The 24,468-nt window shown below is 41.9% G+C and overlaps 1 protein-coding gene and 1 long non-coding RNA gene across 4 annotated transcripts; one reads left to right on the forward strand and one right to left on the reverse strand.

Annotated features, from left to right (window-relative positions):
* Positions 1-558: 558 nt before the first annotated feature.
* Positions 559-5,676, forward strand: LOC113628072 (uncharacterized). 2 transcript variants are annotated; one of them, XR_003435865.1, is made up of 5 exons: positions 559-1,296; positions 2,464-2,604; positions 3,786-3,981; positions 4,758-4,841; positions 5,020-5,676. It is a non-coding gene; the product is annotated as an uncharacterized LOC113628072 (long non-coding RNA). The 2 variants fall into 2 exon arrangements; XR_003435866.1 differs by lacking the exon at positions 559-1,296 and adding an exon at positions 1,303-1,766.
* PSMD6 (proteasome 26S subunit, non-ATPase 6) lies at positions 1,939-23,598 on the reverse strand. 2 transcript variants are annotated; one of them, XM_027121308.1, is made up of 8 exons: positions 23,264-23,598; positions 22,299-22,504; positions 19,374-19,519; positions 18,490-18,709; positions 18,274-18,382; positions 6,692-6,860; positions 2,293-2,370; positions 1,939-2,140 (listed from the first exon to the last, which is right to left on the reverse strand). In XM_027121308.1, the coding sequence occupies exons 1-8, from the start codon at positions 23,406-23,408 to the stop codon at positions 2,044-2,046; spliced, it is 1,170 nt and encodes a 389-aa protein (XP_026977109.1). In that variant the 5' UTR covers positions 23,409-23,598; the 3' UTR covers positions 1,939-2,043. The 2 variants fall into 2 exon arrangements, with proteins under 2 accessions (XP_026977109.1, XP_026977110.1); XM_027121309.1 differs by lacking the exon at positions 23,264-23,598 and adding an exon at positions 23,062-23,257.
* Positions 23,599-24,468: the final 870 nt, after the last annotated feature.

The following is a 24,468-nucleotide window of genomic DNA, read 5'->3' on the forward strand; positions in this document are numbered from 1 at the left end:
GACAGCTTTCTGCCAACACTCATGGTAATTAATGTGCATGTGTTATAGTTTGTAATGTTTTCATATAAATGAACCTCATAATAAAGCCTGGTTTTCTCCTCCAGGAAGTAATTTCTCCCAGCATCAGAGAGCCGGCACGAGGAGAGCTGGGATCAGAATTTGGTTTTCCAGCTGCAGTGTCCAGTGCTCATTTCTCCTATACCATATGGCCACATTAAAAAGAAATGTGTTAGGTTCCAGTTTTATTTTCACTTCCAAACTGATACTCTGAAGCTAACACAGAGACTCTGATTTTGTATTAAAAAATACAAATGCATAGGACTAAATATAGAGAATATTCATCAAAATATTAATAGGCGTTATTACCTCTGCAGGGTAGAATGACAAGGCAGGTCCACTTTAGTATCCTGAATTTCTTTTGCAATGAGCATATTCTTTTTTTTTTTTTTTTTTTTTTTTGCGGTACGCGGGCCTCTCACTGCTGTGGCCTTTCCCGCTGCGGAGCACAGGCTCCGGACGCGCAGGCTCAGCAGCCATGGCTCACAGGCCCAGCCCCTCCACGGCACGTGGGATCTTCCCAGACCGGGGCACGAACCCGTGTCCCCTGCATCGGCAGGCAGACTCTCGACCACTGCGCCACCAGGGAAGCCCCCATATTACCAATTTCTTCAAGAAATTACAGTGATCATTGTTAATAAGGTTTTATAAATAAGCGTTTTTAGAAATCCATCCCGCATTTTAAGAGTCCACAGCACCTGCAGGAAGCTCCTGTCAGAGCACAGCTCTGGTCCCTGCTTCCTTGGCAGTCAGTGGCCCCTCTTTCAGTACAGTACTGACGGCTGCCACTGTCTTGACTTTTAAGGCAGTGCTTCTAATACTTTGCCATTAAGTATATCATTTGCAAGAGGGCTTTGCTTTCCCAACCTGTTATTACTCGTAGTTTTACTCAAGTTTTTAATGAAGAATGAATGTTTGTTTCAAGTTATTTTCAACAGATTATCCACTGAGATCATGTGTTTTGTTTTTTCCTCTAATATGTTAATGAATCATTCCCATCAGCAATGTAAACATGCTCTCTTAAAAAAATGAATCAAAACCTCATACTTCTCTCCCCTTCCTTTTTACAGTAAAATGCCATCTCCCATTCTCTTTTTAACTCAGCTCTACCAAAACTGCTCTTGTCAAGGTCACCATTCAGCAAGCCTGGGATCCTCTTAGCAAATCCGGCTGCCTCTACAGTTTATTCCACCACTCTCCAGCGTCCCTGCAGCTCAGGGCCATGGTGACACTTAAAAGGTAGGTCAAATTGGGCCATTCCTCTGCTGAAAACCTCCAGCGACTTTCTTCCCTCGATACTTGCTCTCGTGGTCTCTCTCTCCTTTTTCTGTAAGTATCACGGTACTAGAGAGGCCTTCTATGACACCCTATAGCAGAGAGCTCTCATGCCCTATTAATCACCTTTATCTGGTTTTGTATTTCTTTCTTCCTAGCACTTCCCCCCCTCTGACTCACTAAGTTTATAATTGGGAAAAAAGATTCCCTTTGCCAATATAGCTAAAATCTTCAGTGAGACTGGCTTTGGCGGCAGATTCTAGAATCTAGGGTTATGGTAGCCTCAAAAAAGGAGGAGTAACTTCCTATCTTCTGTAGATACTTGTTTCTGAGGGAAAGCTTACAATACACTGCATTTCTCGTCTGTCTTCTATGTACTAAGCACCGCGTTTAATCAGACAGCATCTTCTTCGTAAAATTCAGAAGGCTTAAAGGTAAGAGATGACATGCATGATCCCCTATTTTACTGAAGAGGCGGAGTCAGGATTAGAACTTAAGTCCTGTAGTCTCTGTAACCATTTACCATAAACCAGAGCTGTTCAGATGATGCAAATGTGACATTATTTTAACATTACTGGACCCCATTCTTAGAGATGTCAAAAAAAGTAAACTGAAAGAAACCATGCAGTATTTATTTTATACAGTTCAACTGGGCACAAAGTAAAGTAAGCACCTCTACAGGAAATCCTTGGTGTATGAGCTTTTTTTTTCTTACATATTAATTACTCTGGATAGTTTTTGAACTCTGTTTAATAGCAGGTCTCCTTTCTTGATAGTTTCTTGGTACTGCCAGTTCTTGCTATCAGGTCTATAAATAAATCGAAGAAAAAAAAATGAATTATTTACCAGTCACATTACTCCATAACAATAGCTGACCTACTTTAAAAAGAAGGCACTCTTCTTTTAAGAGTGCCCTTTATTTTGTGCAGTATTACAACTGATACACAAACTTAAGAGTACCTGTTCGTTTCCACTATTTCATTCACTTTATCTATTTTGCAGTGTAGCCTCCCAGCAGCAATAAATCTGGAGAGTTCCCTAATTGAGAGAGAGGGGAAAAAAAGCCTTTAGCATTAGCCTTATAGACAATTCTTAGAAGAATATAAATAAACACAGGATTTGTCTTTCAAGGTAACATTTTGATGCACTGCACAGTAGTTGAGAAGATGGTCTCCAGTGTATTGCAGGTGTCTTATCTACCAGCATTAACGTGACCCTACAAGTGCCTATTCCTATGAAGCGTAGGTGGTCAAAGAATGAAGCCATTCACAGGTACAGAAGTGCTCAGGAAAAAACCTGAAGGGGTTAGAAAAATTAAACATGAGGAAAATAATGAGCTTTACTGGGGCGGGGGAACCTGATGAAACCATCCAGTTTCCTCCTACTTAACCTTTCCGGAGCAGGGAACGCTAAGGATTTTCAAAATCCTTCAGAGCACAGAGGGAAGGAAAGCTTTCCAATTATTTTTAAGACGGAATAACGTGCCACAATAAATTCGGATTAGGAATGTGAAAAAAGGCATTTGTGAGTATATCCCGTCACAACCCAAACCCCCTAATTTAAGACAGTTACTTAAACAACAGTCACACACCTGGCTCCACAGCAGCATCAGCAGTGAAGCCCGCCATCCAGGTCTGTCTACCACCATATGACACAGAGAAGAAAGAAAATGCTCAGAAATGCACTAGAGCTACATGAAGACAGCTTTCCAATGCTGCCAAAGAGAATAAACGGAAAGCTGACTCCTTTAAGATAATCCATTTATAATAGAATGATGTTAAATTTGGAGATTAATTAGGGGAAGTCCTCCTAATTAAGAAAAATCTGATTCCAAATAAAAATTATGTGACAGATTACTGTCACAGACACTAAAACATCTTGATCCTAGCACATAAACACCAACAGGAAAGGAACTCCAAATCTTAAGAACCAAATCTCGAACGGAAGTGCCATTTCAAGTCAGTGGGGAAAGGTTGGCTTACGGAATGGTGTTGAGACAGCCTAATTATCACAAATGCCAGAAACCATGTAAGGAGAGAACGATAAACTCGATTATGTAAAGACAATTTCTACATAGCAAAACACTACCAAAATCAAGTCCAAAACCAAATGAAAACGTGGCTAAAAGATGTTTGCAGCATGTCGTTGCCACTGGTCAGTCAGTGGTGAAAGCCCCACTATTCCTTTTCAATAAGGAAATGTGCAATTTTGGAAAATCTGGTGATGGGCTTGAACGATGGGGAAGTTATGCTATTGAAGATTTTAAGCTAGAGGTTATCTTAAAACTAGTGAGAACTATGTGTAACAATGTTTATAGAGCATGCTGTAGTGCTGTACTCATTAAAAATTCAACTGTTGGTTTTTGAGTTATGTTACTGAGTGGCTTTAGGTAAAAATCTAAAAATTAAAAGAGATCAGCACTGTTTCTAAACTCACTTGTGTTCATTTTCCAGCAGTGTACATAGTTGCATCTCCAGAGTGCAGCTGCAAAACCCACTGGCACCGAAGTACACAGAGAAAACTACCCAACCAGATATAACCAGCCTTGTGAGTCCTACCCAGATCCAAAGAACAGCAGGGGAGAAGAATCTTAGGAGAACAGCACTAGACTTGACGTACAAGCAAACTCTAACTCAAGAATGCCCTGAGGTAAGACCTCCCAGTCAACTGCTGACACCCAGGCTGACAATTCCACTGCTTCTTCCCATGCCCACCATCACCAGACTAGTTCAGCCCTTCATTTACCACCCCCCCCCCCCCCCCCCCACGACGAGACTCTAAACAACTTACAACATCCCTTCAGATCCAACCTAGTATCTTCCTCCCATGCTTTGCTCTGGACCTCCCTGTGCCCATCACCACACGTTCCATCCCGTGCACCTAGGCTGCTGGTTTCTCAACCATGCTCCTAAATCTATCTCTGCTATTTCCTCCATCTGAAATGTCCTTTTCCCCACCACTTCCTATAAAAATCCTAAATACGCAATGACAGCCTGTCTCAATGCCCACGGGAAGCCATCTGTGGTGTGCCCATTTCGGGGGCACTTTTTCTGACTCCTAGTTATGCTCACTCTGAACTATGTACACTAAGAGTAAGCAGAGTCTCCTTTCTGGTTACACCACCAAAGTTTAACTACTTAATGCCCTAAATCCGTGTTCAAGTCCCATTCCCTAGGCGACGTTTTTGTTGCCTCCCCGTGTGCTAATCAATCAAACATATCCCAAGATGACTCATCTTCCCCAAACAAACCACCTACCAACAAAATGGGAGAATACAGCCCATGGGTATGGTTTCTAACCTTACATATGTCAACAGAAGGCCTGGTTTATTCAAATAATGGCCTGGTCCCCTTCTCCGACAATATCTTATTAAGTCTAAGGAAGTGGAAGTACAATCGTTGTTCAATCATCCAAAATCATTTTAGGAGGGAAGAAAACAATCTGTGAAAACCCAGGCGTGAATCAGATATTTCAAAGAAGGCCTTTCTGGTAACAACAACTGCAGCTCGGTATGTACTTGACAACCTCCGCCTCTAAAGCTGGTCTGAGACCATGGGGAACAATTAAGAAATACCACCAGAAATGTACCACATAGCATCAATTCAGATGCCGTTGTAATGACTAGCAGAACACTGCAGTGTGTCTATCTAACTGGTACTCCCCTGCTTCTGTGCATCTTATCCACAGCTTCAACTGAGCCTCGCACTGCTCCCAACCAGTGGACACGGCTTTATCACCACCACAGCACAGTTAAGAAGCTAAAGGCTAGGAAGCCAGACCAGCCCCTGCTTTTTGTGCACTGCCCACCACAGGAAGCCACTCCTTACACTGCCGCATGAGAAGCACGTTTACAACACTGCTCTTGGGCAGTGGTTACCAATTTCACACACGAGTTCAATTCAGAAGTGAAACAAAACCAAACCAACCGAGGGAAAGCAGCCTTCTATTTTGGTATGGATAGGATAAGCAACAAAAACCACCATCACTGCCTCTTTTTCTTTCACAGAAGAGGAGGAAGAAATTTCTGGCTCCATAGTTTGGGTACGGTTAAGATCTGTGCATTTTACTGAACGTAAAGATTACTCAAAACCAACCCGCCCACCCATAAACAAGCACCCCCCCCCCAGTCATCTATGCATGCTAAGATGACTGGGGGTGAAATGTACTGGTGTCTGACACTTCCTTTCAAGCGGTTAAAAATCAGATGGAAGGTGATAAAACAAATATAACAAAATGTTAATAAATTACAGAATCAAGGATCTATGGGAATTTACAGTGTAACTCTTTACAATGTTCATCATGTTTGAAATTTTTCATAATAAAATATTAGAAAAAAACCCAAAATGGCTAAAGAGAGTGTGGTCTTTTAAAATGAAATGCAGCTTCATTAAAAAGTGCGTTTTTCACTGTGAGCCACTGCAAACTACATCTTCAAAGTTAAAAGGCTGATGTCTGGGAACCTCTTAAATATCTAGATACCCCTGGACAGCTCACATTCTGAACATCTACTTCTCCCCAACTCTACACCCACTACCCTGCGTCCAAGACACGGGGACATCTCCTCCATGAGCTGCTGAACAGACCACCTGGTCTCCCCATCCAGTGTGTGTTAAGACAGCATGGAACCGTGTTACCCACCGGAGGCTTAAAATGCTCCAGTGGCTCGCCACAGCGCCTGGATTAAAACCCAAGTTCCCCACCAGGCCCTACACAACCGTACACCACCTGACTCTCCCACGGCTACCCCCCTACCCCCACTACCATGCTGCAGCTACGCATCTTTCTGTGCCACTGTATTATCTCTGTAGACTCACTTCTATCTGAATTGACTTACACGTTTATTTGCTTACTTGCCAACTCTCCCCATAACTAGAATGAAACTCCATGAAGACAGAGACCTGAAACAATGCCAACCCATTCAGTTAAGGCTTTAATACATATTTGATGAATCTGATTCAAGCGCTGGAAGTTCCATTTTTAACAACCAGTTTGCCCAGAATTGCAGTAGCAACCAAAAAACTGAAGGCATTAGCAGAGGAAACTAGCTCTCTATCTATCTTATACTTCACACTAGGTCCTAAGAGTCACTGCTGTAGCAGCAGTGTGGCTCACAAAGACGTAACAGAGACGACTTCTGCTCCAGTTACTATTAAAAGTAGACTTCTGTCCCATCTTTGCTACTACGGTAGAAACGCATGAAAGCAGAGATAACGGATATGATTGTTTTGATATTGAAAGGAAAATTCTTAGATCTTGTTTTTATAATTGAGGGAAGCAATGTAAATGGAGAAAATATACAAGTTCACACATGCAAAGGTAAGTGTAAAAAGTAAACTGACATGATGTTATTTAAACTTACTGATCAATGAACTCCACACCAACACCAAAGGCTTCTGCCATATAGCCCAGGGTTAATGACCTGTATGACTCGAGCAGCTGGCTGTATGCGTGAATCCGCATCTCTCTCACGTAGTATCGATAATGAGGAGCAAAAAGCCAGTCCTTTTTCATTTCCTGTTCCACAACAGCTGCAATGAATAACATGACAATTATAAGGACCTCCCTTTGGATAAACTGATTAAACTGGAGGATGGATTTATAACATGATAGAAATTAACAGCCTTTATCTACAAAGTGTATACAGAGTATTAATGAGCAATCCACACACACAAGTGCAAATTATTTTACTGAACATCTACTACTATCTATCACTGTTCTAAATAATGAGGATACGGTAGGAAACCAAAAGACAAGATCTCTGCTGCCACAGCAACTAAATTTTCAAAGAGAGGAGATAAATAAATGAACAAATAAAGAAGGTTCTCTGAAAAGAACGAGTTCTGTAAGGAAAATAAAACTGATGTGATACTGAACAGGAGGGCTTCCATGGGATTGGAGTCGACAGGAGAAGACTTCTCTGAGGAACCTGCCCTGCAGAGAGCAGGAGGCTTAGAGCAACACAAAGAATGCAAAGATCCAAGGCAGGAAGAGCCTGGCTAAGCCCAAGAGCAGAAAGGAGAGCAGGTTCAGAACGTAGCAGGAGGACAGCTACAAGGATACAGAAGGTAAGCAAGACAAAAGATTCAAGAATATACTTACGTTTCTGGCTTGAACAAGATAAAAATCCCTGGAGAAGGAGAATTTTTCTTTTTTTTTGAGTTGCTTTGTGTGTGTGTGTGTGTGTGTGTGTGTGTGTGTGGTGGGGGGGGGAAGTGGGGAGGGAAGGATTCATACATTACACTTCAGCAGGGTTGAGGTGGATTCCCCTGTCAGACACCCAAGTCGAAGATCCCAAGGCTTGGGTCTGATGCTCACTGGCAAGTGTGGGGCTGGAGACATGAATCTGGAAATCACTGCCATCCATATGTATTTGATGACAGAATTATAGAGATAAGGGCAATGACCAAGCCTGGGCCAGTTAGTCACTGAGAGGCCTAACAAAGGATGAGGCAGTAGGTCCAGAGAAAATACATTATTTCAATACACTGAAGTTCTAAGGTCCTTAAAAAAGGATAACTGGCAGTTGCAAGGAGTTCTGCCTGTTTGATCTGCCACTACATACACAGCGTCTGATGCCCGACAGCCACTTAAAAATACTGACTCAATACCAGCTATTTCTGAAAGACATAAAGATACATTTTAAAGAAAAAAAAACCTACTTACAAAACTGCATGTAAAATACACCCACACATGTTTAAAGGTGTTACGTGCTTATACGTCTGGATACAAATGCCCTTGGACGGACACCCTTGGAACGTGAAATCAGTAGTTGCCTCTAGAGAAATGACCTGGGCAATCAAAGGCTAGAGAAACTTTTTCTTCTTTCTATGATACAGTTTGAAAATTTTCCATGTATACAAAAAACTCTGGGGTTTTTTTTGGTGTGTTATTTTCTGATTTTTAAAGTACATATAATGAATAAAAGTTCTGGAAGGATATATAACAATCTTAAAATGTTTCTATTCCGGAAGAACTCTGTGTATGTGAACGTGTAAATGAATTTGGACCTAGGACTGTCTCATCTCAGATTATTTTTAATTTTTGAAAACCATCAGGTATTACCCAGAAAAGGATGCTATTTTATCTTTCAAATAAAATATTTTATAGTACAAAGTCTATGTATATTTGGAGAAGCAAAAAGGCTTATTTATATATAAAACCAAATAAATGCTACATGCCTTAGTACATAGAGAGTAAATGATACAAATGATGACTGTTGTCAAAAAGATTTAACTATCTGTCCTTTGTATTTTAAATATCTGGGAAATCACGAGCAGGCACCAGGCCCTGTCCCCGCTGTCCCAGAAGTGTGCGAACAGCAGCCACCCATGTGAGACCCGCCACAAGGCACCAAGTGCTAATTAACCCCGCTATACCGGGAAGGGCCACTATACCTGCACACCCATATCGAGTGGATAACAGCCAGCACACGCTGAGCAAAGAGGCAGCAAGCATCCAAACTAAAAGCCACCACTCGATGCCAGAGAAGAGGGCAGAGTAGAAGGCCTTGAGCTCACCTACTCTCGCAAAAACACCAAAATCACGGCCGCTGAACAACCACTGATAAAGAAGACTGGAACCTACCAACACAGATATTTCACACTCAGTGAAAAGAAGCCACAACAAGACGGCAGGAGGTGCACTGTTGTGACATAATCGAATCCCATTCCTGCCAGGCGAGTGACCCCCAAACTGGAAAATAAATATATCACAGAGGTTCTCCCACAAGAGTGAGAGTCCTGAGCCCCACATTAGGCTCCCCAGCCTGAGGGTCTGGCACTGGGAGGAGGAATCCCAAAAGCTTTGAAGGCCAGTGGGCCTTGAGTACAGGAGCTCCACCGGACTGGGGGGAACAGAGACGCCACTCTTGGAGGGCGCAGACAAGGTTTCATGTACACTGGGACCCAGCACAAAGCAGCAACTCCACAGGAGCCAGGGCTAGACCTAACTGTGAGTCTTGGAGGGTCTCCTGGGGAGGCAGGGGCTGGCTGTGGCTCACACCAATCACTAGTCTCTGGGGGGAGGCCCCAGAGACTATTGATCAGCATGAGCTCTCCCGGAGGTCACCATTTTGGCATCAAGACCTGGCCCTACCCAACAGCCTACAGGCTCCAGTGCTGGAAAGCCTCAGGTCAAACAACCAGCAGGATGGGAACAGAGCCCCACCCATCAGCAGACCGGCTGCCTAAAGCCATACTGAGCTCCCAGCCACCTATAAACACACCCCTTGACACTGCCCTGCCCACCAGGGGGACAAGACCCACCAGTGAGCAGGCACCAGTCCCTCGCACCAGGAAGCCTGCACAAGCCTCAGGACCAACCTCACCCACCAGAGGGCAGACACCAGAAGCAAGACGAGCTACGATCCTCCAGCCTGCAGAAAGGCGACCACAAACAGAAAATCAGACAAAACGAGACAAAATGTGTTTCAGATGAAGGAACAAGATAAAAATCCATAAGAACAACTAAATAAAGAGGAAGTAGACGACCTACCTGAAAAAGAATTTACACTAATGACAGTAAATGTGATCCAAGATCTCAAAAAGAATGGAGCCACAGACCAAGAAGTTACAAGAGATGTTTAACAAAGAGAAGATTTAAAGAATAAACAGATGAACAACACAAAAACTGGAATGAAAAATAAACTAGAAAGGATCAGTAGCACAATAACTAAGGCAGAAGAACGAACGAGTAAGCTGGAAGACGGAATGGTGGAAATCACTGCCACGGAACAGAATAAAGAAAAAAGAATGAAAAGAAATGAGGACAGGGCTTTCCTGGTGGCGCAGTGGTTAAGAATCCGCCTGCCAATGTGGGGACACGGGTTCGAGCCCTGGTCCGGGAAGATCCCACATGCCGCGGAGCAAGTAAGCTCGTGCGCCACAGCTGCTGAGGCTTCGCTCTGGAGCCTGAGTGCCACAACTACTGAGGCTTGCGCGCCTGGAGCCCGTGCTCCACAACAAGAGAGGCCACCGCAATGAGAGGCCCGCGCACCACAACAAAGAGAAGCCCCCGGTCGCTGTGCAACTAGAGAAAGCCCGCATGCAGCAATGAAGATCCAATGCAGCCAAAAATAAATAAATTAATTAATTAAAAAAAAAAAAAAAAAGAAATGAGGACAGTCTCAGAGACCTCTGGGATAACACTAAATGCACCAACATTCACATTATAGGGGTTCCAGAAGAAAAAAAGAGAGAGAAAGGGCCTGAGAAAATATTTGAAGAGATTATGGCTGCAAACTTCCCTAACATGAGAAAGGAAACACTCAAATCCAGGAAGCACAGAGAGGCCGATACAAGATAAACCCAAGGAGGAACACTCCAAGACACATATTAATCAAACTAACAAAAAGTAAAGACAAAGAAAAAATATAAAAAGCAACAAGGGAATAGCAACAAATAACATACAAAGGAACCCCCATAAGATTATCAGCTGATTTTTCAGCAGAAACTGCAGGACAGAAGGGAGTGGCATGATATATTTAAAGTGATGAAAGGAAAGGAAAAAACTTACAGCCAAGAATACTCTACCCAGCAAGGCTCTAGTTCAGATTCGATGGAGAAATCAAAAGCTTTACAGACAAGCAAAAGCTAACAGAGTTTAGAACCACCAAACCACCTTTACAACAAATCCTAAAAGAACTTCTCTAGGCGGAAAAGAAAAGGCCACAACTAGAATCAAGAAAATTACAAATGGAGAAGCTCACTGGTAGAGGTAAATACAAAATAACGGTAGGAAATCATCCACACGTATATATTATATCAAAACCAGCAATTGTGAGGAAAGTACACAGGCAGGATATTGGAAATGCATTTGAGATTAAGAGATCAGCAACTTAACACAATCCTGTACATATACAGACTGCCATATCAAAACCTCATGGGAATTACAAACCAAAAATCTACAATAGAGACACAAAAAAGAAAACGCAATCCAAACACATCACTGAAGACAGACATCAAATCACGAGAAGAGAACAAAAGAGGAAGGAAAGAAAAAAAGACCTTCAAAACCAAATCCAAAACAATTAACAAAATGGCAATAAAACATTCATATTGATGATTACCTTAAACGTAAATGGATTAAATGGTCCAACCAAAAGACAGATTGGCTGAATGGATATAAAAACAAGACTCGTTTATATGCTATCTACAAGAAATCCACTTCAGATCTAGGGACACATACAGACAAAGTGAGGGGATGGAAAAAAGGTATTCCATGCAAATGGAAATCAAAAGAAAGCTGGACTAGCAGTACTCATATCAGACAAAATAGACTTGAAAATAAAGACTTGCAGGAGACAAAGGAGGACACTACATAATGATCAAGGGATCAATCCAAGAAGATGTGACAGTTGTAAATATACATGCACCGAACACAGGAGCACCTCAATATATAAGGCAAATGCTAACAGCCATAAAGGGAGAAATTGACAGTAAGACAATAATAGCAGGGGATTTTAACATCCCCCTTTCATCAATGGACAGATCATCCAGACAGAAAATCAATAAGGAAACACAGGCATTAAAGGACACATTAGACCAGATGGACTTAATTGATATTTACAGAGCATTCCATCCATCCGAAAGCAGCAGAATACACATTCTTCTAAACATCCTCCAGGATAGATCACATCTTGGGCCACAAATTGAGCCTCAGTAAATTTAAGAAAAGTGAAATCGTATCAAGCCTCTTTTCCAACCACAGCGCTATGGGATTAGAAATCAGTTACAGGAAAAAAACTGTAAAAAACACAAACACATGGAGGCTAAACAATATGTTACTAAACAACCAATGGCTCACTGAAGAAATCAAAGAGGAAATCAAAAATTACCTAGAGACAAATGACAATGAAAACATGATGGGCCAAAACCTTTGGGACACAGCAAAAGCAGTTCTAAGAAGGAAGTTTACAGCAATACATTCTTACTTCAGGAAACAAGAAAAATCTCAAATAAACAACCTAATCTTACACCTAAAGCAACCAGAGGAAGAACAACAAACAAAACCCAAAGTTAGTAGAAGGAAAGAAATCATAACGATCAGAGCAGAAATAAATGAAATAGAGAAGAAAAAAACAATAGAAAAGGTCAATGAAACTAAAAGCTGGTTCTTTGAGAAGACAAACAAACTTGCTAAACCTGTAGCCAGACTCATCAAGAAAAAAAAGGGAGAGGACTCAAATCAATAAAATGAGAAATGAAAAAGGAGAAGTTACAAGGGATACCACAGAAATACAAAGGATCATAAGAGACTACTACAAACAACCACATGCCAATAAAATGGACAACCTGGAAGAAGTGGACTAATTCTTAGAAAGATACAACCTTCCAAGACTGAACCAGGAAGAAATACAGAATATGAACAGGTCAATCACAAGTACTTAAATTGAAACAGTGATTTAAAAACTTCGAACAAACGTAAGTCCTGGCTTCACAGGTGAATTCTGTCAAACATTTAGAGAAGCATTAACACCTGTCTTTCTGAAACTCTTCCAAAAAATTGCAGAGGAAGAAACACTCCCAGGGTCATTCTATGAGGCCACCCTCACCCTGACACAAAACCAAAGATACCACAAAAAAAAGAAAATTACAGGCCAGTATCACTGATGAACATTAACACAAAAATACTCAACAAAATACGAGCAAACCAAACCCAACAATACACTAAAAGGATCTCACAGCATACTCAAGTGGGATTTATCCCAGGTATGCAAGGATTCTTCAATATCCACAACTCAATCAGTGTGATACACATTAACAAACTGAAGAATAAAAACCATATGATCATCTCAAGAGATGCAGAAAAAGCTTTTGACAAAATTCAACACCCATTTATGATAACAGCTCTCCAGAGTGGGAATTGAGGGAACTTACCTCAACATAATAAAGGCCATATATGACCAACCCACAGCTAACATCATTCTCAACAGTGAAAAGCTATAAGTGTTCCCTCTAAGATCAGCAACAAGGCAAGGATGGCCACTGTCACCACTTCTATTCGGCATAGTTTTGGAAGTCCTAGCCATGGCAATGAAAGAAAAAGAAATAAAAGGAATCCAAACTGGAAAAGAAGTAAAACTGTCACCGTTGGAGATAACATGATACTATACATAGAAAATATGCTACCAGAAAACTACTAGAGCTCATCAATGAATTCAGTAAAGTTGCAGGATACAAAATTAATACACAGAAATCCTTTGCATTCCTACATACTAACAACAAAAGATCAGAAAGAAAAATTAAGGAAACAATCCCATTTTCCATCACATCAAAAAGAACAAAACACCTAGGAATAAACCTACCAAAGGAGACAAAAGACCTGTACTCTGAAAACTGTAAGACCCTGAAGAAAGAAACTGAAGATGACACAAACAGATGGAAGGATATATACCATGTTCTTGGATTGGAAGAATCAATATCGTCAAAATGACTGTACTACCCAAGGCAATCTACAGATTCAGTGCAATCCCTATCAAATTACAAATGGCATTTTTCACAGAACTAGAACAAAAAATTTTTTTACTTTATATGGAGACACAAAAGACCCTGAATAGCCAGAGCAATCCTGAGAAACAAAAACGGAGCTGGAGGAATCAAACCCTCTGACTTCAAACTGTGCTACAAAGCTACAGTCATCAAGACAATATGGTACTTGGCACAAAAACAGAAATATAGATCAACAGAGCAGGATAGAAAGCTCAGAAATAAAAACTCAGGCACTTATGGTCAATTAATCTACAACAAAGAAGGCAAGAATATACAACGGAGAAAAAAGTCTCTTCAATAAGTGGTGCCGGACAGCTACATGTAAAAGAAATTAGAACATTCTCTAACACCATACACAAAAATAAACCTGAAATGGATCAAAGACCTAAATGTAAGGCTGGACACTATAAAACTCTCAGAGGAAAGCATAGGCAGACCACTCTTTGACATAAATCACAGCAATATCTTTTTTGATCACCTCCTAGAGTAATGAAAATAAAAATAAGAATAAACAAATGGGGCCTAATTAAACGTAAAAGCTTCTGTACAACAAAGGAAACCATAAACAGAAGGAAAAGACAACCCACAGAATGGGAGAAAATATTTGCAAATGAAGCAACCTACAAGGGATTAATCTCCAAAGTACACAAACAGCTCACACAGCTCTATGTCAAAAACAAACAAACAAAACAGTGCAGTCAAAAAATGGGCAGGGCTTCCCTGGTGGCGCAGTGGTTAAGAATTCTCCTGCCAACGCAGGGGACATGGGTTCGAGCCCTGGCCCAGGAAGATTCCACATGCCATGGAGCAACTGAGCCTGTGCACTGTAACTGCTGAGCCTGTGCTCTAGAGCCTGCAGGCCACAACTACTGAGCCCATGTGCCTAGAGCCTGTGCTCCTCAACAAGAGAAGCCACTGCAATGAGAAGCCTGCTCGCCGCAATCAGAGGAAAGCCCACACGCAGTGACAAAGACCCAATGCAGCCAAAAAAATAAAAATAAAAATGAGCAGAAGATCTAAATCAACATTTCTCCAAAGATGACATACAGATGGCCAAAAAGCACATGAAAAGATGCTCAACATCAGTAATTATCAGAAAAGTGCAAAGCAAAACTACAATGAGGTATCACCTCACAAGGGTCAGAATGGCCATCATCAAAATGTCTACAAACAATAAATGCTGGAGAGGGTGTGGAGAAAAGGGAACCCTCCTACACTGTTGGTGGGAATGTAAATTGGTGCAACCACTATGGAGAACAATATGGAGGATCTTTTAAAAACTAAGTATAGAACTACCATATGATCCAACAATCCCACTCCTGGGCATATATCCAGAGAAAACCATAATCTGAAAAGTTACATGCAACCCAATGTTCACTGCAGCACTATTTAAAACAGCTAACACATGGAAGCAACCTAAATGTCCATTGACAAAGGAATGGATAATGAAGGTGTGGTACACATATACGATGGAGTATTACTCAGCCACAAAAAAAGAATGAGATAATACCATCTGCAGCAGCACGGATGGATCTACAGATTATCATACTAAGTGAAGTAAGTCAGACAGAGAAAGATAAATATATGGTATCACTCGTACGTGGTATCTAATTTTAAAAAAAAGATACAGGGCTTCCCTGGTGGCGCAGTGGCTGAGAGTCCGCCTGCCGATGCAGGGGACGCGGGTTCGTGCCCCGGTCCGGGAAGATCCCACGTGCCGCGGAGTGGCTGGGCCCGTGAGCCATGGCCGCTGAGCCTGCGCGTCCGGAGCCTGTGCTCCGCAGCGGGAAAGGCCACAGCAGTGAGAGGCCCGCGTACCGCAAAAAAAAAAAAAAAAAAAAAGATACAAGTGAACTTACTTACAAAACAGAAACAGACTTACAGATATCGAAAATAAACTTACGGTTACCAAAGGGGAAACGGGAGGGGGAGGGATAAATCAGGAGCTCGCGTTGAACATACACACACTACTATATATAAGATAGATAACCAACAAAGACCTACTGTATAGCACAGGGAACTCTACTTAATATTCTGTGATAACCTATATGAGAAAAGAATCTAAAAAAGAATGAATATATGTATATGTATAACTAAACCACTTTCCTGTACGCCTGAAACTAACACACTGTAAATCAACTATACTCCAATGAAATTAAAATATTTTTTAAAAATAAAAATAAAAAACTATCTGGGAAATGAGTAAATTTTAAAAGGTTGCCAGTAGGGATGGGGAAGATGGGAAGAGGTTACCTTAACCATTCAAAAGTTTCCAAAAGCCATCAATTTCATCACACTAGGATAGCACTTCCCCCCATTTTTCTCTTAAATTACAGTTGCACAGAGCACTCAATAACATACAGGCACTGTGCTGGTGTCAAGATCACTACAAAGGAAAAAAGCGTAAGGTCTACTCTTAATTATCTCAAGTAGCAGTAGAGAAAAACTCTAAAAAAGAATCACAAAATAATTTGCTGTTTAAAAAATGGGGCAGGGAATACCCTAGTGGCCCACTGGTTAGGACTCTGCACTTTCACTGCCAAGGGTGTGGGTTCAATCCCTGGTCGGGGAACTAAGACCCTGAAAGCCATGCGGTGTGGCCAAAAAATAAAAAAAATAAAGATTAAAAAAAATTAAATAAGTAAAAATAGGGCATTTGACCAATAAGCACATGACAAAATATGCAGCATCACTAGTCATCAGAGAAATGCAAATCAGAACCCCGTAAGATACCACGTCACACCCACTAAGACGCCTATGATCAAAAAGACACACGATAACCAGTATCAGATGTGGGGAAACTGGAACTCTCACACACTGCTGGTGGGAATGTAAAATTGTGTAGCTGCTTTGGAGAACAGCTCAGCAGTTTATCAAAGTTTATCAAGTTAATCAAAGAGTTACCATATGACACACCAATTCCATTACTAGGTATATCCCCAGGAGAAACTAGACATTGTGTCCACACAAAAACTTGTACATAAACATTCATTACAGCGTTATTTATACTGTATCCATCATCTGATGAACGGATAAATAAAATGTGGTATATCCATGCAATGGCGTTATCATTCAGCTCTCAACTGAATGAAGCACTGATACACGCTACAGCACGGATGACAGTAAAAGCATTATGCTGGGCAAAAGCAGCTAGGCACAAGAGGCCACATATTGTGTAATTCCATTCATGTGCAATGTCCAGAATAAGCAAATCCATGGAGACAGAAAGACCAGGGGCTGGAACCAGGAATGGGAAGTGACTGCTAATGGGTACAGAACATCTTTTGGGGTGATGAAGATGTTCTGGAATTAGTGGTGTGGCTGCACACCTTGTCAATATACAAAAACCACTGAAATTACACACTTTAAAATACTGAATTTTATAGTGATTGACATCTCAATAAAAAAAGAGGATGGGGCATAAAATAAGACGAGGAATGCAGAGAAGGGATTTTTAAAATTTTTGGACTGAAGGAAGAAGGGAAAAGCGCCACATTTGAGCAGAATAATGACGAGATCCACACGCAGAAAAAAGGGAGAAGGGCAAGTACAACCTTGGGTGCAAACCCACCCATCGTGCACATATGGGAAGACAGGGCCATGCGGGTCGTTCACACTTGAGGAGCCCTGTTCCCACACTGCATGACGGGAGTAGTATGAATTCCCATAAAGCAGCCTAACTTTATGCAGAAAGCACTCCATAAACACTGGGCCAAAACCTACTCCAAACACAGAAGACCATCATTTGGAGTCCTCCTAACCCATGTTTTGTAAATTCTACCTACTTATTAACCAAATACTTACTGAAACTTGCAGCACAAACAAGAGAATTATCAATGCCAAGTTATTTAAGTTTTAGGAAAATCATCTGGGAAGGACCCTTGGGTTGAACACCACAAGCACTTTCAACAGATTTTCTCAAACAACATCCCTTGAAAATGATTTGCAAATCGGCACAAAGATTTAGCTGTTGCATAAATAACCCATTGTTGAATTCAACTCAATTAACATCAACTCAATCAAACGGAGATTCAAGATCTCAATTCTAAAACTCAGTACTTCGAACCATTTGCTCACTTTCTGCCTTACATCCCAGTAAGACTCTAAACCAGGGGTCAGGCAAACTTCCTCGGCAAAGGGCCAGATGGTTGATATTTTTAGCCGCTGAGAGCCATAGAGCTGTCATGTAGTTTTCTTTGTCCTGTTTTCTTAAACGATCCTTAAAAAATGTAAACATCAATCTTACCTCCTGGACCACACAAAAGCACTTGATCAAAGTCTGCTAACCCCCCTCTAAACAAGATGGGCAAAAGATTAGCTGTACTGACCAAAAACCTACAGCTGTCTGCACACTGTATTTTTCATGTATGTGAAAAATCATCTTAGGTTATCTGCAAACAGGGTCAGGAATAAGATGAAGACAGACAGTCAAAACGAGCAACTCTATCCTTACCTAATGATTGGAAGAAAACTGAGTAACGGCATTCATAGAGTGAAAACAGATACTGCCGAACTGCCGGAAGACTGTGCAACACTTCCAGAATCTCTGCTCCTTTAATTACCTAGAAATTTTTTTAAAAAACAAATACGTGCTTTAACGATTTTTGTGTATTTAAGGTGTATTTTTGTGTATTTAAGGGGTATTCTTTAAATATGATCCGGTCATTACCTTTTCCCTGAGATCTGGTCTTTCTAAAGCAATCATGCTGACATAGACAGTGTAAGTCACAAAGGTTTTATAATCCATGAGTTCATAGGATGTAAACGTTGAAACAGTGTCAAGGAAGAGTTCAGCTGCCTGTTTGAAATCACGAATAGCCACACAATAAAGACCTTGATATACTTTTAGGCGGTTTCTCCGGTCCCAGTCTCCTCCTTCCTCTATCAAGCTATAAAATACAAAACAGTAAGGTGATGATCTGGAAATAAACAGTGCCACTTTTTACAAGTTTTGTGTTATTATGAAAGAGAAAACAGCTTTTAACAACTTAGACCAAAAAGAAAAATTTAAAGAGAACATTTCTGTAAGTAAGAATATTAATTATTTGACCAAATTTACTAGTTGGAAACAAAAAAAACAGGTAAATTTCTTACATCAATTTCTTATCTGTAGCATCATAATTTAGAGGGAATAAATCCCCACTGCTAAAACGCACCTTCTGGGGACTTCCCTGGTGGTCCAATGGTAAAGAATCCACCTTACAATGCAAGAGACGCGGGTTCCATCCCTGGTCAGGGAACTGAGATCCCACATGCCGTGTGGCAACTAAGCCCACGCGCCGCAACTACTGAGCTTGCGCGCCTCAACTAGAGAGCCCGTGTGCCGCAAACTACAGAGCCTATGCGCCCTGGAGCCTGCACACCACAGCTAGAGAAGAGAAAACCCGCATGCCACAACTAGAGAGAAGCCCACACACCACAACGAAGAGCCAGCACGCCACAACAAAAAGATCCTGCGTGCTTCAACAAAGATCCCGTGTGCCGCAACTAAGACCCGACACAGCCAAAAAATAAATAAATAAAACACTAAAAAAATGAAAACATAAAATTCACCTTTTGGCCTTTTCTGTGTTCCGTGTGATGAGGTCATTATCCATGTAAAATAAGCCAATTCTAAGGAGATAGAACACAATATCCAGTCGGTGACCCAGGGCCACGGTTTTGTCATATGTCTTGCGAAAGGCTGTCAGAGCACCTTCCTGTCAAGAGAACCAAGGCAACAGGTGAGAAAAGGTTAAAAGTTTCAAAAGCTAACAGCTGTCTAGGATTTTCTTAGCAAGGAGTTGGGGAAACAAGTAGGAGTAGAGATAGAACAGTATGGCCATGAGCTGATCTTGTTAAAGCCGGGGGATAATTGCAAGGGGCTCCTTATACGATTCTCTCCACTTTTATAAAAAACACATCAACTGTGTCTAAGCATATACTTATATTCTAGAAAACAATGGAAGAAACACATTCATAATTTATTCACCATTATTTCAGTATTCTTCTTTGTTCTATATTTTTTCCTTTAACAATTACAATACACTACTGTAAAATTACTGTAAACTGTCAATCTTATCACCTAAAGGGTAATAAGTATTTTATCTTAATCACTGACTACTAGAACACAATTGAGTATTTAAATATACAATTCTATCTCAAATCATTGTGGAATAAAATGTTTTTATTGCTTTTAAAACATGAACATGTGGGACTTCCCTGGCAGTCCAGTGGTAAGACACTGAGATTCCACTGCAGCGGATGCGGTTTGATCCCTGGTTGGGGAACTAAGATCCCACAATGCCACGTGCCCTGGCCAAAAAACAGCAAAAAAAAACTACCACTACCACCACCAGCAAAAAACAAAACAAAACAAAACCAAAACAAACAACCCCCCAAAACAAAAAAATGAACATGAATAAAATCATTTGTTTATACTTGGTACCTTTTAGTATGTGTCTGGCTTCGTTTTACGTAATTATTAGTTATGCCTCATACATTTCTAAAAAGAGACTGGCAAGACAGTAATGGGCACACCCAGTACTAAGATCTCGGTTTTCAAATACTATCACCCAGTAAAAGAAACCAGGGATCCTAGGAGAAATGGATGGTTCCAGGTTTGGAGAGTGAAAATAACAGGTGAGCCTGTGACATCTTGTTATAAGGAAGACCAAGGAGATCATGTCAAAAGGACCAAGAAACCATCTTGAAGGAACCTGCACTAACAAACTTGTAACAAATTGAGCACCGGAAAGAATAATGACTGTAATCAATACACCACAGTGAATAATAAAAATGCACTAAGTCCATTATTTAGTAATAGTACACAAAATAAAATATTAAAACAAGAAATTAAACAGGAGGGAAAAAAGACAACTCTTCTTTTTAGAAGAAGGCTATTTAACAAATATGGAACATATTATTAGAACATCACCGATTTACAACCCCCTGATGTTGATTCAAACATCCTTGTTGAAATTCCTTAAGGCCTGAATCAAAAGCTTTAAGTTTCTCATTCACGTGTAATAATTCATCCTCTTTAAAACCAAACCAAAGCAAACCACACACAGCCTAGAAAGCCACACAAACTATTAGCTATTTTTAAACCATTCTGTATTTTCCAACTTTTTACAATGACCAAAGCTTCTTTTTTTCCAAACCCTAAATTTATAATCAGAAGAAAAAAACTTGTTTTAAATTTAAACTAAATAATAATAGCTCGTACCATTTAACATTTCAGCACTTTGCAGCAGGGACTAGTCTAAGCTCTTTGCCCCTAGGCACTATCATTATCCCTATTTAACAGATGAGGAAACTCATACAGAGGAGTAAATCATAATTACTGAAGTCAGAAATACAACCCAAGCAATCTTATCCAAGAGCTCACACTATTTAATTTTTTTATATTGACACCGTGTCATCCATTATGTAAATACTTCAGGGTGCACTGCTTAAAATTAGGACATTCAAAGCCCATCCTCTTAACCACTATTACAGAACTACTAAGTAAAAAAATTTAAAAGATCCAATGCTTGTGGGTATCCCTCTTGTGCCCTGATAGTGGAGTATAAATTACGTTGGCTGCTGTGCAGGAGAACAGGCCACACATACTAAGATAAAAACTGTTCTTCGTCCCAGAGATTTCATCTCACAGAATACACCTTAGAGAAACATGAGCATATATACACAAAGAGGCACACACACAGGCATGTGTTTACAGCAGTGGCTTGTCCTAGCAAAAACAGCTGAAAACAACACACATACCCAACCACTGAATACCTAAATAAACTACAGCATAGCCCTACCATGGACTCCTAGCTAGCAGTCAACCAGAATGAGCAAGATTTAGGAACATTAACACAGGAAGTCACTCAGATATAATGCTGAATGAAAAAGTAAACGGGACAACATGAGTACACTACGATTCCATTGATGTAAAACAAACTTTTTAAACCAATACTACCTAATTTCTACAAGTACATACACATGCGTGGAAATGTACAATAAAAGAATTTAAAGGATTATCTGAGGAGATAGAGAATAAAGAAAAACCAAATAGAACTTCACCATTAACTATAATATTTTAGTTTCTTACAAGGAGACGATTATCTGTGTAAACAATAATTTTCAAAATGCACCAGAACCAATGCTTCCCAACCAGGATACGTTACAAAAGTGAACTACTGAGAATGATCCCAATTTTGTAAAAACAATAAATAAACAAACACCTCCGAACAGGCACTTTGTTTTATTGGCATAGAGAGAGAGGGGGAAGACTACACACCGGTGGCTGTCTGGGGGCAGGTGACAGAATGGGTGTAGCAAGAAGACTACTAACTTTTTCTTTATTAATTTTTTGCACTGATTCACTAGTTCAGGCAAGCAGGTTACCTCTGCACTTGGTGGAAAAGAACGTTAGTTTTTAAAATGAGACATTACTAACCTTGCACAGTGCCCATTTCAGGCTCTACAGAGAGGGGAGGCCATCTCACTCACCTTGTCACCTATCCGGCAGAGGTACTCGGCCTTTGCCATCATCGCGTCTCGGATTTCGCTCTCTCCCAGATTCTTCTCCGCATCTTCCAGCTCCTCGTCCAGACGTTTCAACTCGTCTTCATTTGCCTTCTTCATTTTACTGAGCAGGTCCACGTCCATCTGCCACTCAAGGGATTTGCACAAGGCTTCGTAATAAGGAGCCATGTCTGAGAGCGAACAAGAGGGATGTGGCTTAGGAATGAGGCCCCGTCCTGCCCTAACCTCAGTGTCTACCCACTCCTTCCTCGTACACGACTGCGAGGTCATCCACCAGTCGCCTACCTGCCAGGAGGAAGGAATAGGACAGAGCTTGGTAAAGGGCTGGGTGGTCAGCATCAGGGCCAGGCCTGTCACCGCCGCCCTCTACTAGGGCCGGGGGGAGGACAACCTCGGTTTGCCTCTCGGCGGCTTCTGTTCCCACAGAGTCTTCCAACAAGGGAAATGCTAAGCTTGTTTACACACACACACACACACACACACACACACACACTCAGACCCGTGCGTACAAGGGTACAGGGCCCGCTGCCATTCACTGCTAGGAAGGGCGAAAGGAACCGACCCAAGTTTCCCCTCCACCCGCAATGCTGAAGTCCCCGAGACCAGTCGCTAATGACAGTAAGTCATGTCTCTCTTCCGTGCCTGGCACGGGGCTCAATACCTCGGGATCCGCCCGCCCCCCGCCCCGAGGCTGGCCCCAGGGGGGGAGGCGCACAGAGATGCAAACCTCTGAGGGCAAGGCTGGAGGTCCCAGAAGGCGCCCCCGACAAAAGGAAAGCCCCGAGGGGCGCAAAGGCCAGGTCTGGTCTCGGGGACCCCGTCGCAGGGGCGCCCCGGGGTCGCGAGCCCCGTTGTGGAAAACCCGCAGGCTCGGGAGCGCGGGGCCGCCCAGGCCTAGGCCGCTGACTCGGCTCCCGCGCCGGCCTCACTGTTATCGCGGACGGCTGCCATCAGCTCGTCGCGCACGGCCGCGTCCCCGCGGTGCTCCGGCAGGCTGAGCAGGAAGCGCAGCTGCGCGATGCGTAGGTCCGGATTCTTGGGCAGACCCTCCTCTTCCAGGTTCTCCAGCGGCATCGCAACGGCGAGGGTAGCGGCTCGAAACAAACAGCAACTCAGCCCGGTCCCGTGGCGGCGGCGGCGGAAGTGGAAGGAGTCCGCGACTGCGCCCGGACGCCTCCAGCCCGGCTTCCGGTCCAGGGTCCCTCTCCGCCCATAGCGTCTCCTGCTGGACACGCCCGGGAATGCCTCACCCGTCCCGAATGCGGGCGCCCTCGTGTGGTCGCCGGTGGCTTTCCCTCGCTCTCAGCCACGAGAGTCCCAGAGTGGGTGTTGCCCAACTCCAAGGTTGGATTTCCCTCTCCCCACTGGTAACCATTAGTTTGTCTCTATATCTGTGATGGCTTTTACTTTTATGTGCATCTCATTTGAATTCTCCCAGTATTAGGAAGTAGTACTATTAGCCCATCTTGTAGATAAGAAAAATGAAGCACAAAGAAGTTAGGGAATATGACCAGCCAAGGTTATGCAACAGCTACGCCTGAATAAAAACCTCTGTCTGCAGCTCGAAAGCTCATGTTCTTTCCGCTCTTTTCAGAAAACGGCTCCCAGAATTCCACACTCTTAATACCAAAGCACCATTACTTTGTTTATGCAGAATTTAAGTCGTTGCGTGCCTGTGTTTTCAGCCTCTCTTTGTTCATGTTGCTACAGAGTCTTCAGAACTGGTAATGGTTACAGGAAATTCCACCTAGTGGATTTTCATAATTTACTTTTACTCTTCCCTCCGTTAGAAGTGCCTTTAGGTTGTCCAGGGTTGTTATTTTCCTAATATAAAAACCAAGATGAACACCTTGGGATGTACACAGCATTTCATATTTTACGTTTTTTTTTTTTTCCTTAGCATAAATACCCAGGCAGGATTAATAGGCACAAGGAAGGAACCCTTTGTGATTTTCAAATATTGAATATCCAGTGGTTTTCAGAAAGAGTTAAACCAGTTTACACAGTCACTGAAACATTTGGGACGGCCACGTTCTCACCAGCAGAAGGCATTACCATAGGTTTTTAAAAGCGCATCTGTTTTGGTAAAAGTAAACATTTTGAAGGCAACTCAAAAGACAGAGAAAATGTAGAG

This window comes from Aethalodelphis obliquidens, unplaced genomic scaffold (assembly GCF_003676395.1).
Source record: "Aethalodelphis obliquidens isolate GAN/ISIS:26980383/991018 unplaced genomic scaffold, ASM367639v1 scaffold22, whole genome shotgun sequence".
Classification (NCBI taxonomy): Eukaryota; Metazoa; Chordata; class Mammalia; order Artiodactyla; family Delphinidae; genus Aethalodelphis; species Aethalodelphis obliquidens.

Coding starts and splice junctions, on each gene's coding strand:
- PSMD6 (XM_027121308.1), bottom strand. CDS start 23,408: ATGCCGCTGGAGAACCTGGAAGAGGAGGGTCTGCCCAAGAATCCGGAC. Junction 19,520..22,298: donor TCTGCCGGATAGGTGACAAG/GTGAGTGAGATG, acceptor TTCTCTTGACAG/GAAGGTGCTCTGACAGCCTT. Junction 2,141..2,292: donor GAAATAGTGGAAACGAACAG/GTACTCTTAAGT, acceptor ATTTATTTATAG/ACCTGATAGCAAGAACTGGC.